Source organism: Camelina sativa, chromosome 9 (genome assembly GCF_030686135.1).
Source record: "Camelina sativa cultivar CO46 ecotype springtype chromosome 9, ASM3068613v1".
NCBI lineage: Eukaryota > Viridiplantae > Streptophyta > Magnoliopsida > Brassicales > Brassicaceae > Camelina > Camelina sativa.
This window is the reverse complement of record NC_141888.1, coordinates 38,704,762-38,721,381: the sequence shown is the minus strand read 5'-3', so window position 1 is coordinate 38,721,381 and position 16,620 is coordinate 38,704,762. Positions and strand designations below refer to the sequence as shown.

At 35.6% G+C, this 16,620-nt stretch overlaps 5 protein-coding genes across 6 annotated transcripts; all 5 read right to left on the bottom strand.

Annotated features, from left to right (window-relative positions):
* Nucleotides 1-452: 452 nt before the first annotated feature.
* Nucleotides 453-2,517, bottom strand: LOC104715914 (cytochrome P450 81D11-like). The gene is made up of 3 exons (XM_019230277.2): nucleotides 1,951-2,517; nucleotides 1,303-1,686; nucleotides 453-1,220 (listed from the first exon to the last, which is right to left on the bottom strand). The coding sequence occupies exons 1-3, from the start codon at nucleotides 2,452-2,454 to the stop codon at nucleotides 612-614; spliced, it is 1,497 nt and encodes a 498-aa protein (XP_019085822.1). The 5' UTR covers nucleotides 2,455-2,517; the 3' UTR covers nucleotides 453-611.
* A 532-nt stretch (nucleotides 2,518-3,049) lies between these two features.
* Nucleotides 3,050-4,845, bottom strand: LOC104713764 (alkane hydroxylase MAH1-like). 2 transcript variants are annotated; one of them, XM_087463643.1, is made up of 2 exons: nucleotides 4,679-4,845; nucleotides 3,050-4,646 (listed from the first exon to the last, which is right to left on the bottom strand). In XM_087463643.1, exons 1-2 carry the CDS (start codon nucleotides 4,765-4,767, stop codon nucleotides 3,191-3,193), a joined length of 1,545 nt encoding a protein of 514 aa, XP_087319769.1. In that variant the 5' UTR covers nucleotides 4,768-4,845; the 3' UTR covers nucleotides 3,050-3,190. The 2 variants fall into 2 exon arrangements, with proteins under 2 accessions (XP_087319769.1, XP_087319768.1); XM_087463642.1 differs by having other exon boundaries at nucleotides 3,050-4,152; nucleotides 4,285-4,757.
* Nucleotides 4,846-5,746: 901 nt separating this feature from the next.
* On the bottom strand, nucleotides 5,747-8,593 carry LOC104713763 (putative terpenoid synthase 5). Its single transcript, XM_010430964.3, has 7 exons — nucleotides 8,065-8,593; nucleotides 7,716-7,992; nucleotides 7,249-7,624; nucleotides 6,942-7,163; nucleotides 6,643-6,784; nucleotides 6,262-6,510; nucleotides 5,747-6,191 (listed from the first exon to the last, which is right to left on the bottom strand). The coding sequence occupies exons 1-7, from the start codon at nucleotides 8,284-8,286 to the stop codon at nucleotides 5,880-5,882; spliced, it is 1,800 nt and encodes a 599-aa protein (XP_010429266.1). The 5' UTR covers nucleotides 8,287-8,593; the 3' UTR covers nucleotides 5,747-5,879.
* Nucleotides 8,594-9,779: 1,186 nt separating this feature from the next.
* On the bottom strand, nucleotides 9,780-12,365 carry LOC104713762 (cytochrome P450 81D11-like). Its single transcript, XM_010430963.3, has 3 exons — nucleotides 11,729-12,365; nucleotides 10,576-10,959; nucleotides 9,780-10,496 (listed from the first exon to the last, which is right to left on the bottom strand). The coding sequence occupies exons 1-3, from the start codon at nucleotides 12,227-12,229 to the stop codon at nucleotides 9,888-9,890; spliced, it is 1,494 nt and encodes a 497-aa protein (XP_010429265.2). The 5' UTR covers nucleotides 12,230-12,365; the 3' UTR covers nucleotides 9,780-9,887.
* A 756-nt stretch (nucleotides 12,366-13,121) lies between these two features.
* Nucleotides 13,122-15,202, bottom strand: LOC104713761 (cytochrome P450 81D11-like). Its single transcript, XM_010430962.3, has 3 exons — nucleotides 14,553-15,202; nucleotides 13,920-14,303; nucleotides 13,122-13,832 (listed from the first exon to the last, which is right to left on the bottom strand). The coding sequence occupies exons 1-3, from the start codon at nucleotides 15,051-15,053 to the stop codon at nucleotides 13,221-13,223; spliced, it is 1,497 nt and encodes a 498-aa protein (XP_010429264.1). The 5' UTR covers nucleotides 15,054-15,202; the 3' UTR covers nucleotides 13,122-13,220.
* Between the last annotated feature and the right edge of the window lie 1,418 nt (nucleotides 15,203-16,620).

Sequence of the window (16,620 nt, the reverse complement as noted above, 5' to 3'; positions counted from 1 at the left end):
TTCGAGATATTAATATGTTTGTCTGTTTGAATTTTTTTTTCTTCATAATAATCTTTTTTTATTCTAACTGCTTTCATATGATTAGTTCATCGACTCTGATAACTCTAATCTGATGAATAATTTGAAAATTTAAAGAACACGTTTCAAACGTTCTAAAAATATTATTTAATATTGATAGTCAACTCAAGAAACATGTTTTATCTCCACCTTCGCAAACCCCTGATTATAATAATCACACAAACAAATGATTCATTCTGAAGTAACAATTTTATACTACTCAACTTTTTTTGGTAGAATATGTATTGCAAGGCTTAAACCCATGTAATGATAGAGTGGCGGCGCCACTATAATGTAAGTGAGAGTTTGCGTGGATCATGATGATGAAAAGACGAAGTTCAAATTTTGGTGTTATCATCACCACTCGTCATTAAAGATAGTTTCGGAACGTCGTCTCATGCAAATAATTACCATTGAACATGTGTAGTAAATCAACACTAATAATAAATTCGGATCCGCCAGCGCAAGTGGCGTTATTGAGTACAAGAATTCAGCTAAGTTATGGGAATTAAGCAAGACAAAACAATATGAAACAAAGAAATGTGAGTTACATCTCAAGCAAAATCATTGAAAATCTTATGGACTATGGGACGAGCTTTACACATGGCTAGCAACGGTGTCGCTGGACGCATTGTGGTTGCTTCACTAATGTCCACATATTCTTCTCCTACTCTCTCCCATTCGAAACACTGAATCATCGATCCGAGAGCCAAACTCACAACACGCTGAGCTAGCCCTGACCCGGGACAAGCTCGCCGCCCCATCCCAAATGGCATCAACTTTTTATCTTCCCCTTCTTTCTCAAACCGCTCTGGCTTGAACTTTTCTGGCTCTTCCCATATCTCCGGGTCTCGGTGAATGGCCCATGCGTTCACGATTAATGTTGTGCCACGTGGGAAGTCGTAACCCCCAACCACACAATCATCTGTTGCCCTATGTGGAGCAAGTAACGGAGCTGCCGGGTAAAGTCGGAAAATCTCTGACACAATGCATTGGAGGTACGGTAGATTTTTAGTATCTGGTTCATCTATCAGCCGGTCTAAACCAATTTTCGTATCGATTTCACTCCTTGCTTTCTTTAATACTTCTGGATGGTTCAACAAATTCAACATCGCCCATTCCAACGTTCTTGTTAACGTTACATTTCCGGCGAATATCATAACCTATTAAAAAAATAAACAAGTAGTCAGTATAAACTTGTAATTACTGTTTTTTATGAAATTAAATAGATTCCTCAATACTTACAACTACGAGTCCTTTGAGGGTGACATCCGTGTAATAATCAGGTTGTGTTTCTTGGAGAGAAAGCAAGTGATCAATCATAGTGTTGCCCTTTTCTTTTTGTGCGCGTTTCTCATCTACTAGTCCTTGAAGAAACTCATCGATCCGAACAGCCAATTTCTTGACCCGTTTCTCATAATGAGTAAACCAACGCAGGAACGGAATATAGTCGGAAGCATGTCCGACTCCAGCACTAGATACCGCCTCGTCAAGCAGCAGCCTCATGCGTTTTGCATCGTCATCGTGCTCTGTTCCATCTCCATAGAATCGTTTTCCGGCTATCATCCTGAGGATGTTATTGATATTGAAGTTCCCAAACAATGATCTCAACTCCACCTTTGCAAACTCCTGAATAATTATCACAGAAACATATGGTTAGGCATGAAAAAAAATTGTTTAAGACTGTTTTTTTTTTTGAATTTAATGTTAAATTATATTCAAAAGAAAAATAAACGTTTTACAAGTTTATGTGGTAAAAAACTTTAAAACGGTTTGAAAATAAAAACATTCAGTAGAATCTAGCTTCAAACCAAACTTGAATGGATGTGCTTTGACCTCCTTGAAGTGTTACATCGCTAAGTATTATATTTTTATTCGGTGAATTGCACTTACATATTGTGTGTTTTTGGAGAGACACAATATCAAGTGTTGGATCTCGTCTTTACGGATGGATAAAAAGCTATCGAGTCTATGAGATGAGAAGATCTCGATGGCCCCTATACGGCGCAGATTCCGCCAGTGATCACCATAAGATGTAGTGGCCATTGTGGTGCAATTGTACTCAACGAGTCTGCCGAATGTAAATTTCGGTCGATCAGCCAAAACAACGTCGTTTGTGGTAAAACATTCTTCAGCGACGGAGAGAGAGGAGACCACAAACGCAACACGGTTGCCAAGGCGAATGCGGAATATTGGAGCTCCACCGAGGGATTGGGAAAGTGAGTGCAATGTGCGGTGGAGTGGTGGTTTGAGGAGGTGGAGGTGTCCAATCACCGGCAGTGACCACGCCAGACTTGGAGGTAGGTTATACTTACTTGGCCATTTACCAATCAAACGTTTTAGCAATAGAATGAAGAAGAAGAAGAAGAATGATAAGATTGGCAAAATATAATCCATCGATCTTAGAATTTTGTTTCCTTTGTTTTTTTTTGTCTTGATGTTGGTTTTGGTTCTTGTCAATGTGTTGAATTAAACATAGGAGCTAAAGTTATATAACAAGGTTTATCGTACACGTCACAATGTTTTTTGTATATGTTCGTATTGTCTCATATTCATGCACGTAGTGACTAAATCAGTATATAATTAAGAAATGAAAATTCAGTATATAGTTTTCTATTTATTTGGTTCTTATTTTAGTTTTAATTTCTAGTTATTTATTACTTTTTCAGTGACTAATACATAATTTTTGTTTTCCAAAACAATATTTTGGATGGAATATATATAGGAAACTGGAAAGAATCATATTAGCAATATATCTACTTTTATATATATATATATTTATAAAGGCTGGATATCATAAACACATGTGGCAGTTTACAAATGTGAAAGATATACATTTCTTTTTGAGTTTTTTTCTTTTGTTGTTGTTGTTGTGAATTCGAGTAAATCAACGTTACTCGGAGTAGCTGGTAATATGTCCGAATTCTCCATCCTAGTTTTGAAGTTAATATTTGGAGTAACAAAATTAGCAATAATAAAAAAGGCAATAATCTATCATGATAAATATGCCTAACATCAAGAAATAAATATTAATTTTATTATACAAAACATTAACCATCTTAAATCTACTATTTTACAAACTTTTCATAATTATTTCCATACGATATGGTACCAAAGCATAGGATATGTATATTCAGACAAAATTACATATCTTAGTGACTCTAACTTTGAGACCATGCTTCATGTGAAGAATAATAGAAGGAACTGGCTCGATCTTATGTCCTTCAACGACCTTTATATCATAGTTTTGTATAATTTTCACAGCCACTGTCTTCATCTGTGTCATAGCCACTTCTTTCCCCAAACAAGTCCTTGGACCGGCATTGAATGATAAGAACTTAAAAGAAGGCACATGAGTCAACCTTCCACTCTCCGAAACCCATCTCTCCGGTTTAAATTCTGATGCATCTTCTCCCCAAACTGATTTCATTCTCCCTAATGAGTAAAGACAGAACACTATCTTTGAACTCGCATCGACCTTGTGTCCGCTCGGAAGTACGTCAGGTTTTGTAGGAGACTTGTGCTGAAATGGAACAGGTGGATATAGCCTGAGGGATTCACACAATGCGCCATGTAGATACACCAACTTGTTTAGCTCTTGACGATTGAATGAATCAAAGTCACAACCCTTGGTTCCTAGAGATAGTTTTGTGTTGATTTCTTGACGAATCTTGGTTATCACTTGTGGGTTCTTAGAGAGAAGCCAGAAGAACCAAGTGAGAGCAGAGCATGTGGTGTCTCTACCAGCTAACATGAAGCTTAAAATCATATCTCTAAGGAATTTTTCATCACTAGGATTCAACAACTTGTACTTGCTCGTATCCACGTTCATGTAAGACATCAACAAATCTTTAGAAGAAGAGTCAGTGTTAATAACCCCACGGGATATTTCATCTCTCTTAGAAGCTATGCACTTAGAGCAAACTCGGTCAAAAGTCGAGTGAGCTTTTGTCATCTTCAACTCATGTCCAAGCCCAATCAATCTTTGCATCTTCCAAACAATCTCTGGCTTGAAATGTCTGAAGAATATCGCTTCCTCTGCTTCGTCTAAAGCTCTAGCAAACTCGATTTCCGGCATTTCAGTTGAGAGACAACCTGGATCGATCCCAGTCGTTAAAACAAACGTAGTATCGAACGTGAATCTTTGGAACAAATCTTGTAAATCAACAACTAGTTTCTTCTCAGCAACGTGATTAAGAAATGGGACAAGCCCTTTTTCTAGCTTACTCATGCTTGTCCTTAACGTAAACCTTTGATATTCCGGATTACTCATTATGCTTTGCGCTGATTGCCTCAAATCTTTCCATAACTTAGAATCTGCGTTGAAAATCCCATCACCTAAGACATCGAATAGCTTCTTGAACTCGGATCCTTTCGGGTAATTCGCGAAGTTTGAGCTCATGATGTGATGGATATTGGCTGGATCAACGGTGAATAACATATCGAGGTTCCCGAAACAGGGACCTTTGAAAAGATAAGTTAAGTTTGAGGCCTCAAGAAGCTCGGTCATATAGTCGTAAACACGAGAGATTTCCATGAGGAAACCCGGAAGCATACCGAGGAACAGCCAGTTCGTGAGAATATCAGAGCCATTATAGAGAACTGAGAAAGTATCTCGGTATGCTTCCGGGTTTCCTCATGGAAATGTCGAAAAAGGAAGGAGAAAAGAAGGAAATAAATGGAGACTTCAGGTAAGAATATCAGAGCCATTATAGAGAACTGAGAAAGTATCTCTTCTCCTTTTGAGAAAACTTGATTCTTGATTTTGTTCCTTATAATACTGTTTATACATATATTGTATATGATCTTGTGATGTGCATGTCTCTGTCGTTTGGATAATGAAAATGAAATATCATCGTATTTTTGTCTGGTTATTATTGATCCATTTTTGTTCGGTATTTAGCTTTGTTACGTTGGACCTAATTTGGAAACCAGAGCATGTGAAAACAAATGCATGTGACATATTATTTCAGTTAGTTATTTGTCCCAACTGATAAATACAAAGGATCCAGCTGGTTTCTCTAACCAAGAAACCTCGATATGTTATTCACCGTTACTCAAAGAAACAAACAAGAAACATTTAATTATAACATTTGTCAAGTATAGCCCGTTCAAATTATAACGAATCTGAAAGATTTGACGGGAAAATAAATGTTTATGGTTTAATTTTCCGGTTTCTTAAATTTAAATATATTTTAGAGAATTTGGTCGCGTTTACTTGTCAAACTCGTAGAACTGTATTTTTCAGTCAAAACTATAAAATTGTTTTTCCCAAAAAGTTATATGTTTAACTATATTTATACTTCAGAAAAGTGTAAATTTAAATATCAATTTAAGGATTTTTATGAACTTATGCGAACAAATTTAATTTGTAATTGTCAAATTGATATCATAATTTGATTATTATTTTTTTGTAAATATGGTTAAATAAAAACATGGGTATATGTTTGACATGTCAGGTATATGTTTGACGAAATTAATTACATTGAGAGGCAAAGATATGCAGAACGATCAGTTTTATTATTTTTCAAAAACTCGTTGCATAAATTGTAAAACAGTTTTTATTTTTCTTTTAAATATAATTTAACATTACATTTTAAAAAATATTATGGCCCAAGCACAGATATTTAAAGTTGTAGCACAACAGGCAAGTGTTAAACGCATCTTCCAAGGTATTTTGCCTTTGGTGTTTTATGCTTAAATTATCTGTTTATTGGCATTAGATGTGCATATTTAATGTACAATAAAGCTCATAAGGTAGAAGAGGATGCATGATGCATCACAGCAGCTAGAGTGGAACAAAGTGTTTCCAACCAAAACCCTTAATTTATCTTCAAAGATGCATCCATGTGGTCGACAAACAATGATGCGACATACTCTGTGAATTTTCCTTTGGGCCGAGTGTACCCATCATCGGATCTGTAGCTAACATCGATCATTTTCCCACAGTTAATGGCTCGAGAAAGGATCTCGCGAGGCACTCCTTTATTTATCTTCAAGAACTCCGAGTTCACCGACTTCTCCAGGTCTCTAACTAATTTACGAAAATCCTTATATGTTTCCTCTTCGGTAGCTCTGTGTTCCTTCATATAATAGTTGACTGCGTTTGCGATAAAACCTCTGCCCATGTCATCCTGTTCATACATGTTTACTTAGCTCAGAAGAAGAGAGTTGAAAAAAAATGTGAGTCATATATATATGTACCTTGAAGCCAGTCTTGTCATTCATCAGACGACCCTTTGTTGCCAAATCATGAACGAGCTTTGGTCTAGATTTTAGCCACTCATAACCTTGTTCCCTAGCCCTCGGTCCCAACCCGAGAAATCCCAATGCTATAGTTGCATACATTGTGACCCCCACGCCCCCAACCTCCAAATACTCTTCAAATGTTGGCACCTTTTCTGCCTTTGCCCACTCTGCATAGTTAAGGTGGGATCGCTGGAGTATCTTGAACTGCATTATTAGGAGCACATGCGAAGTTAATTAAATATTCTATTTTTGCTTTACATTAATAGAATGTTATACATTTTTTTTTTAAAAGGGTTGTTGTATCAAAATGTGCAATTTACACTATATATGTATTACCTCGTTTAATGCACCTTCCACATTGAAGCTTCGTCCTTCTTCACACTTCCCCGCTCGTTCACAATCTTCAAAAACGTCCAAAGTAAACTTGAAGACGGTTTTCAGATAATCTGGCAGACTCTCCCCAAAATCTGGATCCCATCTGCACGTACATACTAGAGGATATTAGTCTATTGAATGGTTTAAGTAAAACAAGAAATAGATTATATTTACATTAAGTAAACCGGAACCCTCGTCTATAGGTTCCTAAGGTAATTAACTTATATTGTTAGAGAAATAACAGATACGAAATATATTACCTTTCGACGCAATCAAGAAGCTTTGCAACTTCAGCAACAGAACCATATCTATCACACGTGTCATCCACAACGGTCAAGAGCACCAATAACTTAGTCAATGTGATTCTACCAAATGAATATTGTGGCTCGAAGTACATAATCACTCCATATAAATGGCACTCCACGATTCTGTGTCTAAAGTAAGGTGGGAGCTTAGATGTAAGGTCTTGGTCATTCCACCATCTGCAAAACATGTATTAGAGCGGTAGCTTTGTTATTAATTCATGAAAAAAATTGTCAGAAGCGACTGATATAGTAAGTAGTCTACTTGGTGAGAATTTTCAGCTCGTGAATCCAATGGAGTTGAAGGAACTTGAAATTGAGCTTGGCTAACTCGAGTAGGACTTCGTTGTGAGCATCTTCTTGGTCATAGAACCAAATGTATTCGCTTGCGAATAATATTTCAGCATTGTAGTGCTGAGGCATGTAAAGTGCATTTTGTATAAGCCTTGAGATATGAGGTGGGCACGTTCCACCTGCTAAACACTCCAAGTGGCTCGATGCAAAGCTTATAGCTTCGTCCAAAATATCCTCACTGCTCGTACCCAAATGCGCAGCTTCATACAAACTTACCAGACCTTTGACATCTTCTATAAGACGTTCTTTAAACTTCCCATCCTCCCCTTTAAATCTCATAAACACGTCTGTTTACAAAATAGTAGAATACAATTAATAAAGGAGACAAGTAGTAGAATTGTTGAACATCAATAAGAAGCCTAGCTTGACACTCTTTACCAGAAGACAAGTTATATCCATATGTCCTGAAAACCCAAAACATGACCGAAACTGTGGACAAGTCAATTTCACCGGCCATAATGGTCTCTATCTTTTCGAAGCTGTGTTTCAGATTATCATCTATCTCATCCTCGAATTGGTATGCCAGACCAAGTGCGACCAGCAAATAGATTAGAAGAACCCTCTTCTTTGTCTCCTCCACATCTTGTGAATACATGAGCATCTTCCTTACGGTAGGCTTTAGTACGTTCATCTCTCTTGTAAGCGTATCCATATCCTATAAGAAACCAGCTTGTTACTATCTCCTGCACCAATCCTATTTATATATGTGTGTGTGTAATGAACTCACTGAGACATTGATGGGGAGATGAAGGAAATGATCACCCCAATCAGAAGGTGGCAACTTCTTAAACGTACGCGTACTTTCATGAAGCTCACACTCCCTAGTCTTCAAACAAACCTGCTTTGTAGGCTTACGAGCAAATGATGTCAGTGGAAAGCGAGAGAGTTTGCTCACCACATTCGGAGAAAGAAGAGAGACTTGAGTTCCAAAAAGGGTGAAGGTTTCCATGGTAAATACTTTGTTGCTAGTGTCACGTCAAAAGTTTAGCTACATTGTTGATAGAATCGGAGATATTTATATACATTCAAAGTCCATGAACGACGTAAAGCATGTGACTACAGGTTTGTTTGAATGCAAAGTTCTTATTCGTATGTGCTTTAGACCTTATCTGTCAAATTGGTCAGATCGTTGTAGGACTAATTGCATTTCAACACCAAATATATATGTCTAAACTTATGAATATATCATCGTAAATGCTATTTTACTTGTGTAAAAAATCAATAGAAGATTTAACTTATAAATGTAATATATGTTCAAGATTTTAGTTATTGCATGGTATTTATTTATAGTATTATTTTCAACTTAAAATATTTAAATGCCAATAAAATTTGGTTTTGACATCTCGGGATTAGATAATGAAAACATGAAGTTTCTTCTAAATCTTATTTTCTTAATCGTTCTAATTTTTCAAAACAAACATCAACTGTTTATAGTTCTCAGAATTTGCAACGAAGTTTTTTTTTTTTTTTTTTTTTTTAAGTTTTCCTTATTGATTCAGTTTACGTGTGGCAGAAGTTATCTAAAGATGGCCTAAGTTGATATCTATCTACGTATCATCACATTCCCTTAGTCTAACCAAGGTTCAAATTCTTCTAAGAAGGAAAAAATATTAATGACAAGTGCCTCATTAGGTGCCATGTGTGGCATATGGAGCATATACACTTTTTAAAGATATATGTCCATTTGTAATGATCACCACTGTCTTACTTGATCGCTTTGTTTGCTACTTTTCCATCATATAAATGTATCCATGCAACGATGCACTTTATTGCATGTACATGAATTCTTCCATATGGCATCTGATAAAACATTTGTCACTAACATTCTATCAGATGCCATATGGAGGAATTCATGTACATGCAATAAGGATGTGTGAACCACTGTAAAAGATATTCGAAAAAAACACATGTTTAGAAACCTCTGTAGAAACGATGGTTTAAAAAATATATATATTTGAACCTACAATAACACAGAAACCATTCACATAAGAACTAATAAAATAAAAAAAAATTGATGACTGGAGTCAAAATTTAAACTAAGATCTAAAGGTGCTCTATCTATAGCGTTCGAGTCATTATGAGTATCGTTTCTTATTTAGCTTCCAAGTATCCTTCATGATATCTCTCTCCACTTTTATCACTTTTGCTTTTGTAGCTCGGTCTAATAAGTTGTTGCCGATGAGATAGCTAAGATGGCCCGTAAACTCTGCCTCTTTCTCTGAGGGCTAAACTGGTTTCCATCTATCTATATGATCTCTGTTTTTTTAAAGATAAGATCGGCCGCTCATCCATTCTACCTCCTGATATGGTTTGGATCTTGATTACGAATCATGACTTTCGATAGTCCGCAATCCGCAACTTTGGCTACTGAGTTCTCGCCTAGTAATATTGCCACTGTGGAGATAATGTAACCTCTGGCTGATCCAATGCATATCTGTAGTATTTGTTTCCATGACAAAGCATGCAGATTCGAGCTAGGATTAACATGTAAATTTACTTATCATACATCATAAAAGGTAATTCATTCACTAATATGCTCGTTGAAATGCCCTAACTGACTAGAATCTTGTGTACAATGGGTCGAGCTTTACACATAGCTATCAACGGTGTGGCAGGACGCATCAAAGTCATGGGTTCTTCTCTACTGTCAACATTTTCTTCTCCAATTCTCTGCCACTCAAAACACTGAACCATCGATCCAAGAGCCAAGCTCACTACCCGATGAGCTAGGCCAATGCCGGGACAAGCTCGTCGTCCAATCCCAAACGACAACAACTTTTGCTTTTGCTTTTCATTTTCGAACCTCTCTGGCTTGAACATTTCTGGGTCTTCCCATACAGAAGGGTCTCTATGCATGGCCCATATGTTCACTAATAACATCGAACCACGTGGAACGTCGTATCCTGCCAACATGCAATCATCTGACGGCATATGTGGATCAAGTGTTGGAGCTACCGGGTAAAGACGTAGGGTCTCCAACACAACCATTTGTAGATAAGGGAGATTTATAGTATCCGGTTCATCTATTAACCGGTCAAAACCGATTTTCGTATCGATTTCCGCCCTAACTATGTTTAATACTTCTGGATGGTTCAACAAATTCAACATGGCCCATTCCAAAGTCCATGCTATTGTTTCAGATCCAGCAAATATCATAACCTGTAAATTCAAAATCGATTATCAGCCTTTTGATTAGTGTTCTTAATTAAAGATAGTATATGGATTACACAATACTTACAAGTATGAGTCCTTTAAGAGTAACATCTGTATAATAATCAGGCTGAGTTTCTTGAAGAGTAAGCAAGTGATCTACCATAGTGGTACCCTTTTCTTTAACTGCACGTATCTCATCCACCAGACTTTGCAAAAAATTATCGAGCCGAGTCGCTAACTTCTTGATGCGTTTCTCAAAAGATGTGATCCAACGTAAGATTGGCAAATAATCGGCTGCATTCCCGGCGCCAGCGCTAGACATAATCTCGTCAATTAGGTATCTCACTTGCTGCGCAACTTCGTCTTGCTCTGTACCCTCACCATAAAATCGTTTCCCGGCTACCATTCTAAATATGTTATTGATAGTCAACTCAAAAAGCAAATGTCGCATTTCAACCTTTGCAAACCCCTGATTATAAATCACATAAACAAATGATCACACCTGAATGGGTTATAAACTCTCTTATATGAATTATCCGAACTAAATCGGAACCGAGAACTGGTTGGTATATATATAACCTAAAATATATATATACCAAAAATTATACTCCCTCCGTTTCAAAATATAAGATGTTTTGAGTAAAGCACGCAGATTAAGAAATAATCACTTTAAAAATTTTTAACAACCACAAACAAAACTGCATAATATAAAGTGTTAAACTATTCTAAAAGTTACATAGAAACTTGAAAACATCCTATATTATGAAACAAAAAAAACTTCTCTAAACATCATATATTATGAAACAGAGGAAGTAATAGTTATATTTCGTTACAAAACTATACCCGAAAATACGAGAATAATAAAAATGACCCAATTAAATATCCAAAAATATTTAGTTATAATTCAAAATCATACAACTTGGGTAAAAAAATTAACAAACTTCTATTGAAATTGAACCAATTTTTTTTCCAGAAACCGAACTGAACCTGACTACACCTATCCGAACCAGACTACACCTATCTGAACCGCATCCCAACCAAAGTGATCCGAACGGAGAATAACGCGAATGTGTATAAACATTTTTTTTCTTTTTCTCAGTGTTTTTATTTACTGTGTGCACATGCACATTGCCAGGTTTAGACCCATGTGATGATAGAGTGGGCAGTACTATCATTAGGTTATCGACTTAATTATCAAGCTATATATGTAATGTTCTGGTATGTAAAAGCTTACATACATGTTGCGAATTTTTGGAGAGACGTAGTAACAAGTGTCGGATCTCATCCTTACGGACAGATAAGAAGCTGTTGAGCTTATTTGACGCGAAGATCTCTAGGGTGCAGATGCGGCGCAGGTTTCGCCAGTGGTCACCATAAGGCGCACTAGTCATAGTGGTGGAGTTATACTCAATATGTTTCCTTACAATGAACTCTGGCCTATTGGCCAAAACAATGTCGTTTTTCGTAAAGCATTCTTCAGCGATGGAGTAGGAAGAGACGACTACCATAAGACGGTTTCCGAGGCGGAGGCAGAAAATTGGGGCACCATCTAATGATTGAGAGAAAGAGAGCAATGTTCGGTGAAGCGGCATCTTCAGGAGGTGAAGGTGTCCAATCAACGGCAGTGGCCTAGCCGGACTTGGTGGTAGGTTGAACTTGCTTTGCCTTTTACCAAACAAAAGTTTAAAAGAAATGAAAACGAATAAGGCGAGAGACAACATTAGGAAATGGCTTTCCATTAGATCTATGAATTTGTTTGTGTTGATAATTTGAAATGAACAAGAGACTTAAAAGTTATAGCTTAATTTGTAACGTAAGCGAGAGTTTACGTGGAGCAGGATGATGAAAAAAAGATGTTTATTTTGGAGTTGTCATGGAACTAATCCCACCCGTCACTAAAGATATGTTCACGTCTCATGCAATTGAACACTTGTAATACGTCTGTTGGGATTCCCGCAGTACAACTTTACAAGTAGCATAGCTAGTAAGTTATGGAAAATAAGCAACACAAAAATGGATATAATAAAACAAAGAAATGAGAGGTTAAACTGAGAATCTTACGGACAAAAGGATGAGCACTAAACATGGCTAGCAGAAACGTTTTGAACTTGATTGCGTATTTAGAGACAAAACATAATTTTTAAAGTAAAAAATTTAAACGTGATGTCAAATGCTCTATCATAATATTTTTCTCAATTATGCAAAAAAGGAAATGTTATATCAACCAATAAAACATTCAAACTATAGGAAATTTTCATATAACACACCAATTTAAAGGCTTCTTTCACCCTTTCACAGAATCAAAATGATTTACCGAAAATACTCACCATAACAATTTTGGACAAAAATACTCGATTTTGTGATTGGGCAATACAAAAGAAAAGATGAAATTCTTAATTTTTAAAAAACATATTTTTAGTTACCATAGTAAATAATTTAATTATTCTGTGTAGTGGTTGTTTTTCGTCATCTACATATTATGATAGCGCAAACTAGAAAAATAGTTTTAAAGTTGGTAAACGTTTTTTTTTGTGGCTATTAATGTTAGTGATTTTTTCTCAACGTATTAAAATACTACCCATTAACACATTAAAGATTAAAAATATGATTTTTCTGAATAAAACATTATTCTAAAAATAAAAAAAGCTTTTGAGTAATTTCGTGAACACATGTAAAGAGTACATGTTTTTTTAGTAATTTTCTCAAAAGACAGAGAAAAGGAGTTACACTTCAAGCATCAAGAATCTTATGGACAATGGGACTAGCTTTACACATGGCTACCAACGGTGTCGCAGGACGCATCAAGGCCACGGATTCTTCTTCTCTACTGTCAACATAATCTTCTCCAATTCTCTGCCATTCGAAACACTGAACCATCGATCCAAGAGCCAAGCTCACTACACGATGAGCTAGGCCAACCCCGGGACAAGCTCGTCGTCCAGTCCCAAACGACAACAACTTTTGAGTTTGCTTTTCATTTTCGAACCTCTCTGGCTTGAACATTTCTGGGTCTTCCCATATAGACGGGTCTCTATGCATGGCCCATATGTTCACCAATAACATCGAACCACGTGGAACGTCGTATCCTGCCAACATGCAGTCCTCTGACGGCATATGTGGAACAAGTGTTGGAGCTGCCGGGTGAAGGCGTAGGGTCTCCAACACAATCCATTGAAGATATGGGAGATTTACAGTATCAGATTCATCTATTAACCGGTCAAAACCGATTTTCGTATCAATTTCCGCCCTAGCTTTCTTTAAAACTTCTGGATGGTTCAACAAATTCATCATGGCCCATTCTAAAGTCCATGCTATTGTTTCAGATCCAGCAATTATCATAACCTGTAAATTCAAAATCGATTATCAGCAGCCATCATAAAGCTTGATTCGTGTTCTTAAATATAGTAAAATGGATTACTAAATACTTACAACTATGAGCCCTTTAAGAATGACGTCTGTATAATAATCAGGCTGAGTATCTTGGAGAGAAAGCAAGTGATCTATCATAGTGGTACCCTTTTCTTTATCCGCACGTTTCTCATCCACCAGACTCTGCAAAAACTTATCGAGCCGAATCGCTAACTTCTTGATGCGTTTCTCAAAATCTGTGATCCAACGCAAGATTGGTAAATAATCGGCTGCATTCCCGGCGCCAGCGCTGGACACAATCTCGTCCATCAGCTGTCTCACTTGCTGAGTAACTTCATCTTTCTCTGTGCCCTCACCATAAAATCGTTTCCCGGCTACCATTCTAAAAGCGTTATTGATAGTCAACTCAAAAAGCAAATGTCTCATCTCCACCTTCGCAAACCCCTGATTATAGTCACATAAACAAATGATCAACTCTCACATTTTCACATTCATACTTCTCAAATCTTTATTTTGGGCAAGGTTCCCGGGTTTAGACCCATGCTGCCATGCATGTAATGATAGTAAGTTTCATACTTCTCAATCTTAACTACAAATGGCTAGGTTCTATATATATATATATATATATATATATATATATATATATATATATATATATATATATAACGTTAAGATATGTAGAAGCTCACATACATGTTGCGAGTTTTTGGAGAGACGTAGTAACAAGTGTCGGATCTCATCCTTACGGACAGATAAGAAGCCGTTGAGCTTATGAGACGCGAAGATCTCCACGGCGCCAATGCGGCGCAGGTTTCGCCAGTGGTCACCATAAGGCGCACTAGTCATAGTGGTGGAGTTGTACTCAATATGTTTCCCGACAATTAAGTCTGGCCTATTGGCGAAAACAATGTCGTTTTTTGTAAAGCATTCTTCAGCAATTGAGTAGGAAGTGACGACAACCGTGAGACGGTTTCCGAGGCGGAGGCAGAAAATTGGGGCGCCTCCTAGGGATTGAGAGAAAGAGAGGAATGTGCGGTGAAGTGGCATCTTCAGGAGGTGAAGGTGTCCAATCAACGGCAGTGGTCTAGCCGGACTTGGTGGTAGGTTGAACTTGCTATGCGTTTTACCAAACAAAAGTTTAAAAGAAATGAAAACGAAGAAGGCGAGAGTTAAAACTAGGATATGGGTTTCCATTGGAGCTACGAATTTGTCTGTGCTGAAATGACCACGGGAATTAGAAGTTATAGCTTAGTTTATAACGTCAGCGAGAGTTCACGTGGAGCATTATGATGAAAATAAGATGTTCAAATTTTTGTATCCCACCCGTCACTAAAGATATGTTCATCAGGTCTCATGCAATCAAACACTTGTAATATATCAACATTAATAGACGAATATATATATATATATATATATATATATATATATCAACATTGATTAATAATAAATTCGGATCCGCCAGCACAAGTAGCTAGCATAGCCAGCTATATTTGGTTGTTAACTCACCGCATGATCTTAATAACATTCACTATGCGTAAAGATGAAATGATTGAATTTCCTAATAAGAATTATCTATATACTTATTTAATAAATAAGCAACCCTTTTAAACAAATAACCATATTCCATGTAAAATATTACACAAAATATCACTGTATTTTAATACAAAATATAATAACAGAATTTTAATATTAATTTGTTGTAACCTGAAAATGATTATCCAAAAAAATAGTAATTATTAATTTATTAGATTACAAAAAATCATTAATAAAATAATTTCGAAATTATTTAATAAAATAATAATAAAATTATTTCGAAATTATATAATAAAATAATTAAACATATTCTATTTATTGTTTCAGAAATCTTAGGAAACAATAACAAACTATTTAGAAAATTATAAAACTTAAATTTATTTATAAAACTAAGATTAAATATTTACATATCTAAATTATTTAATAATAACAAATATATATTAAAATTAGGTTACAACATTGTTTATATTTTTAAAATATATCTATATATTTATTTAAGCTATGTTGTTAAAAGTTTAACCAGTTCTGATGTGACATATTAAGAAAATGCTATTATATTTTAATTATTCTAATAACTAACAAAAGAAAAGTTTAGATTTGTTTACAAGATAATAAAACTCTATTTATTGTTTCATAAATCTTAGAAAATAATAACAAACTATTTAATTGGCTAAAACTTAATTATTTATACACAATATTCACTATATAAACAATACTAAGTGTATAATATTGATAATATACATAACCTAATTGTAATTTTCACCTATAAAATTAATATACAACATGTTATACCAATAACTTCAATTTGTAAATTTGGTATATTAAGATCTTTAAACACGATCATATCAATTTGTAATACCACATCACGGGTCAATACATGTTTTGTTAGATTTTTTTGGCTTTACCGAATGTATAATTAACGAATTTTATATTGCACCAAACCAAAATAGTAGTACCAACTACGGGTCGAAATCAGAGTATGACCTTAAGTAAAATAAATATATGATTTTATAAAATGTATAGAATTAATAAATTTTCTACTATTATTTTGTAACAAACAAATTCAAATTTACATAAATATTTCTTCACGCTGGTAACATTATTCTACAAAATATTAACGTGTATTTATGAGTCGGGTAATAAAACAGGTAATGAGACAGATAACAAGACGCTCAAAAATTAAATTAATATCCGATACTCGATCATTATTCATGGATAATATAATTAT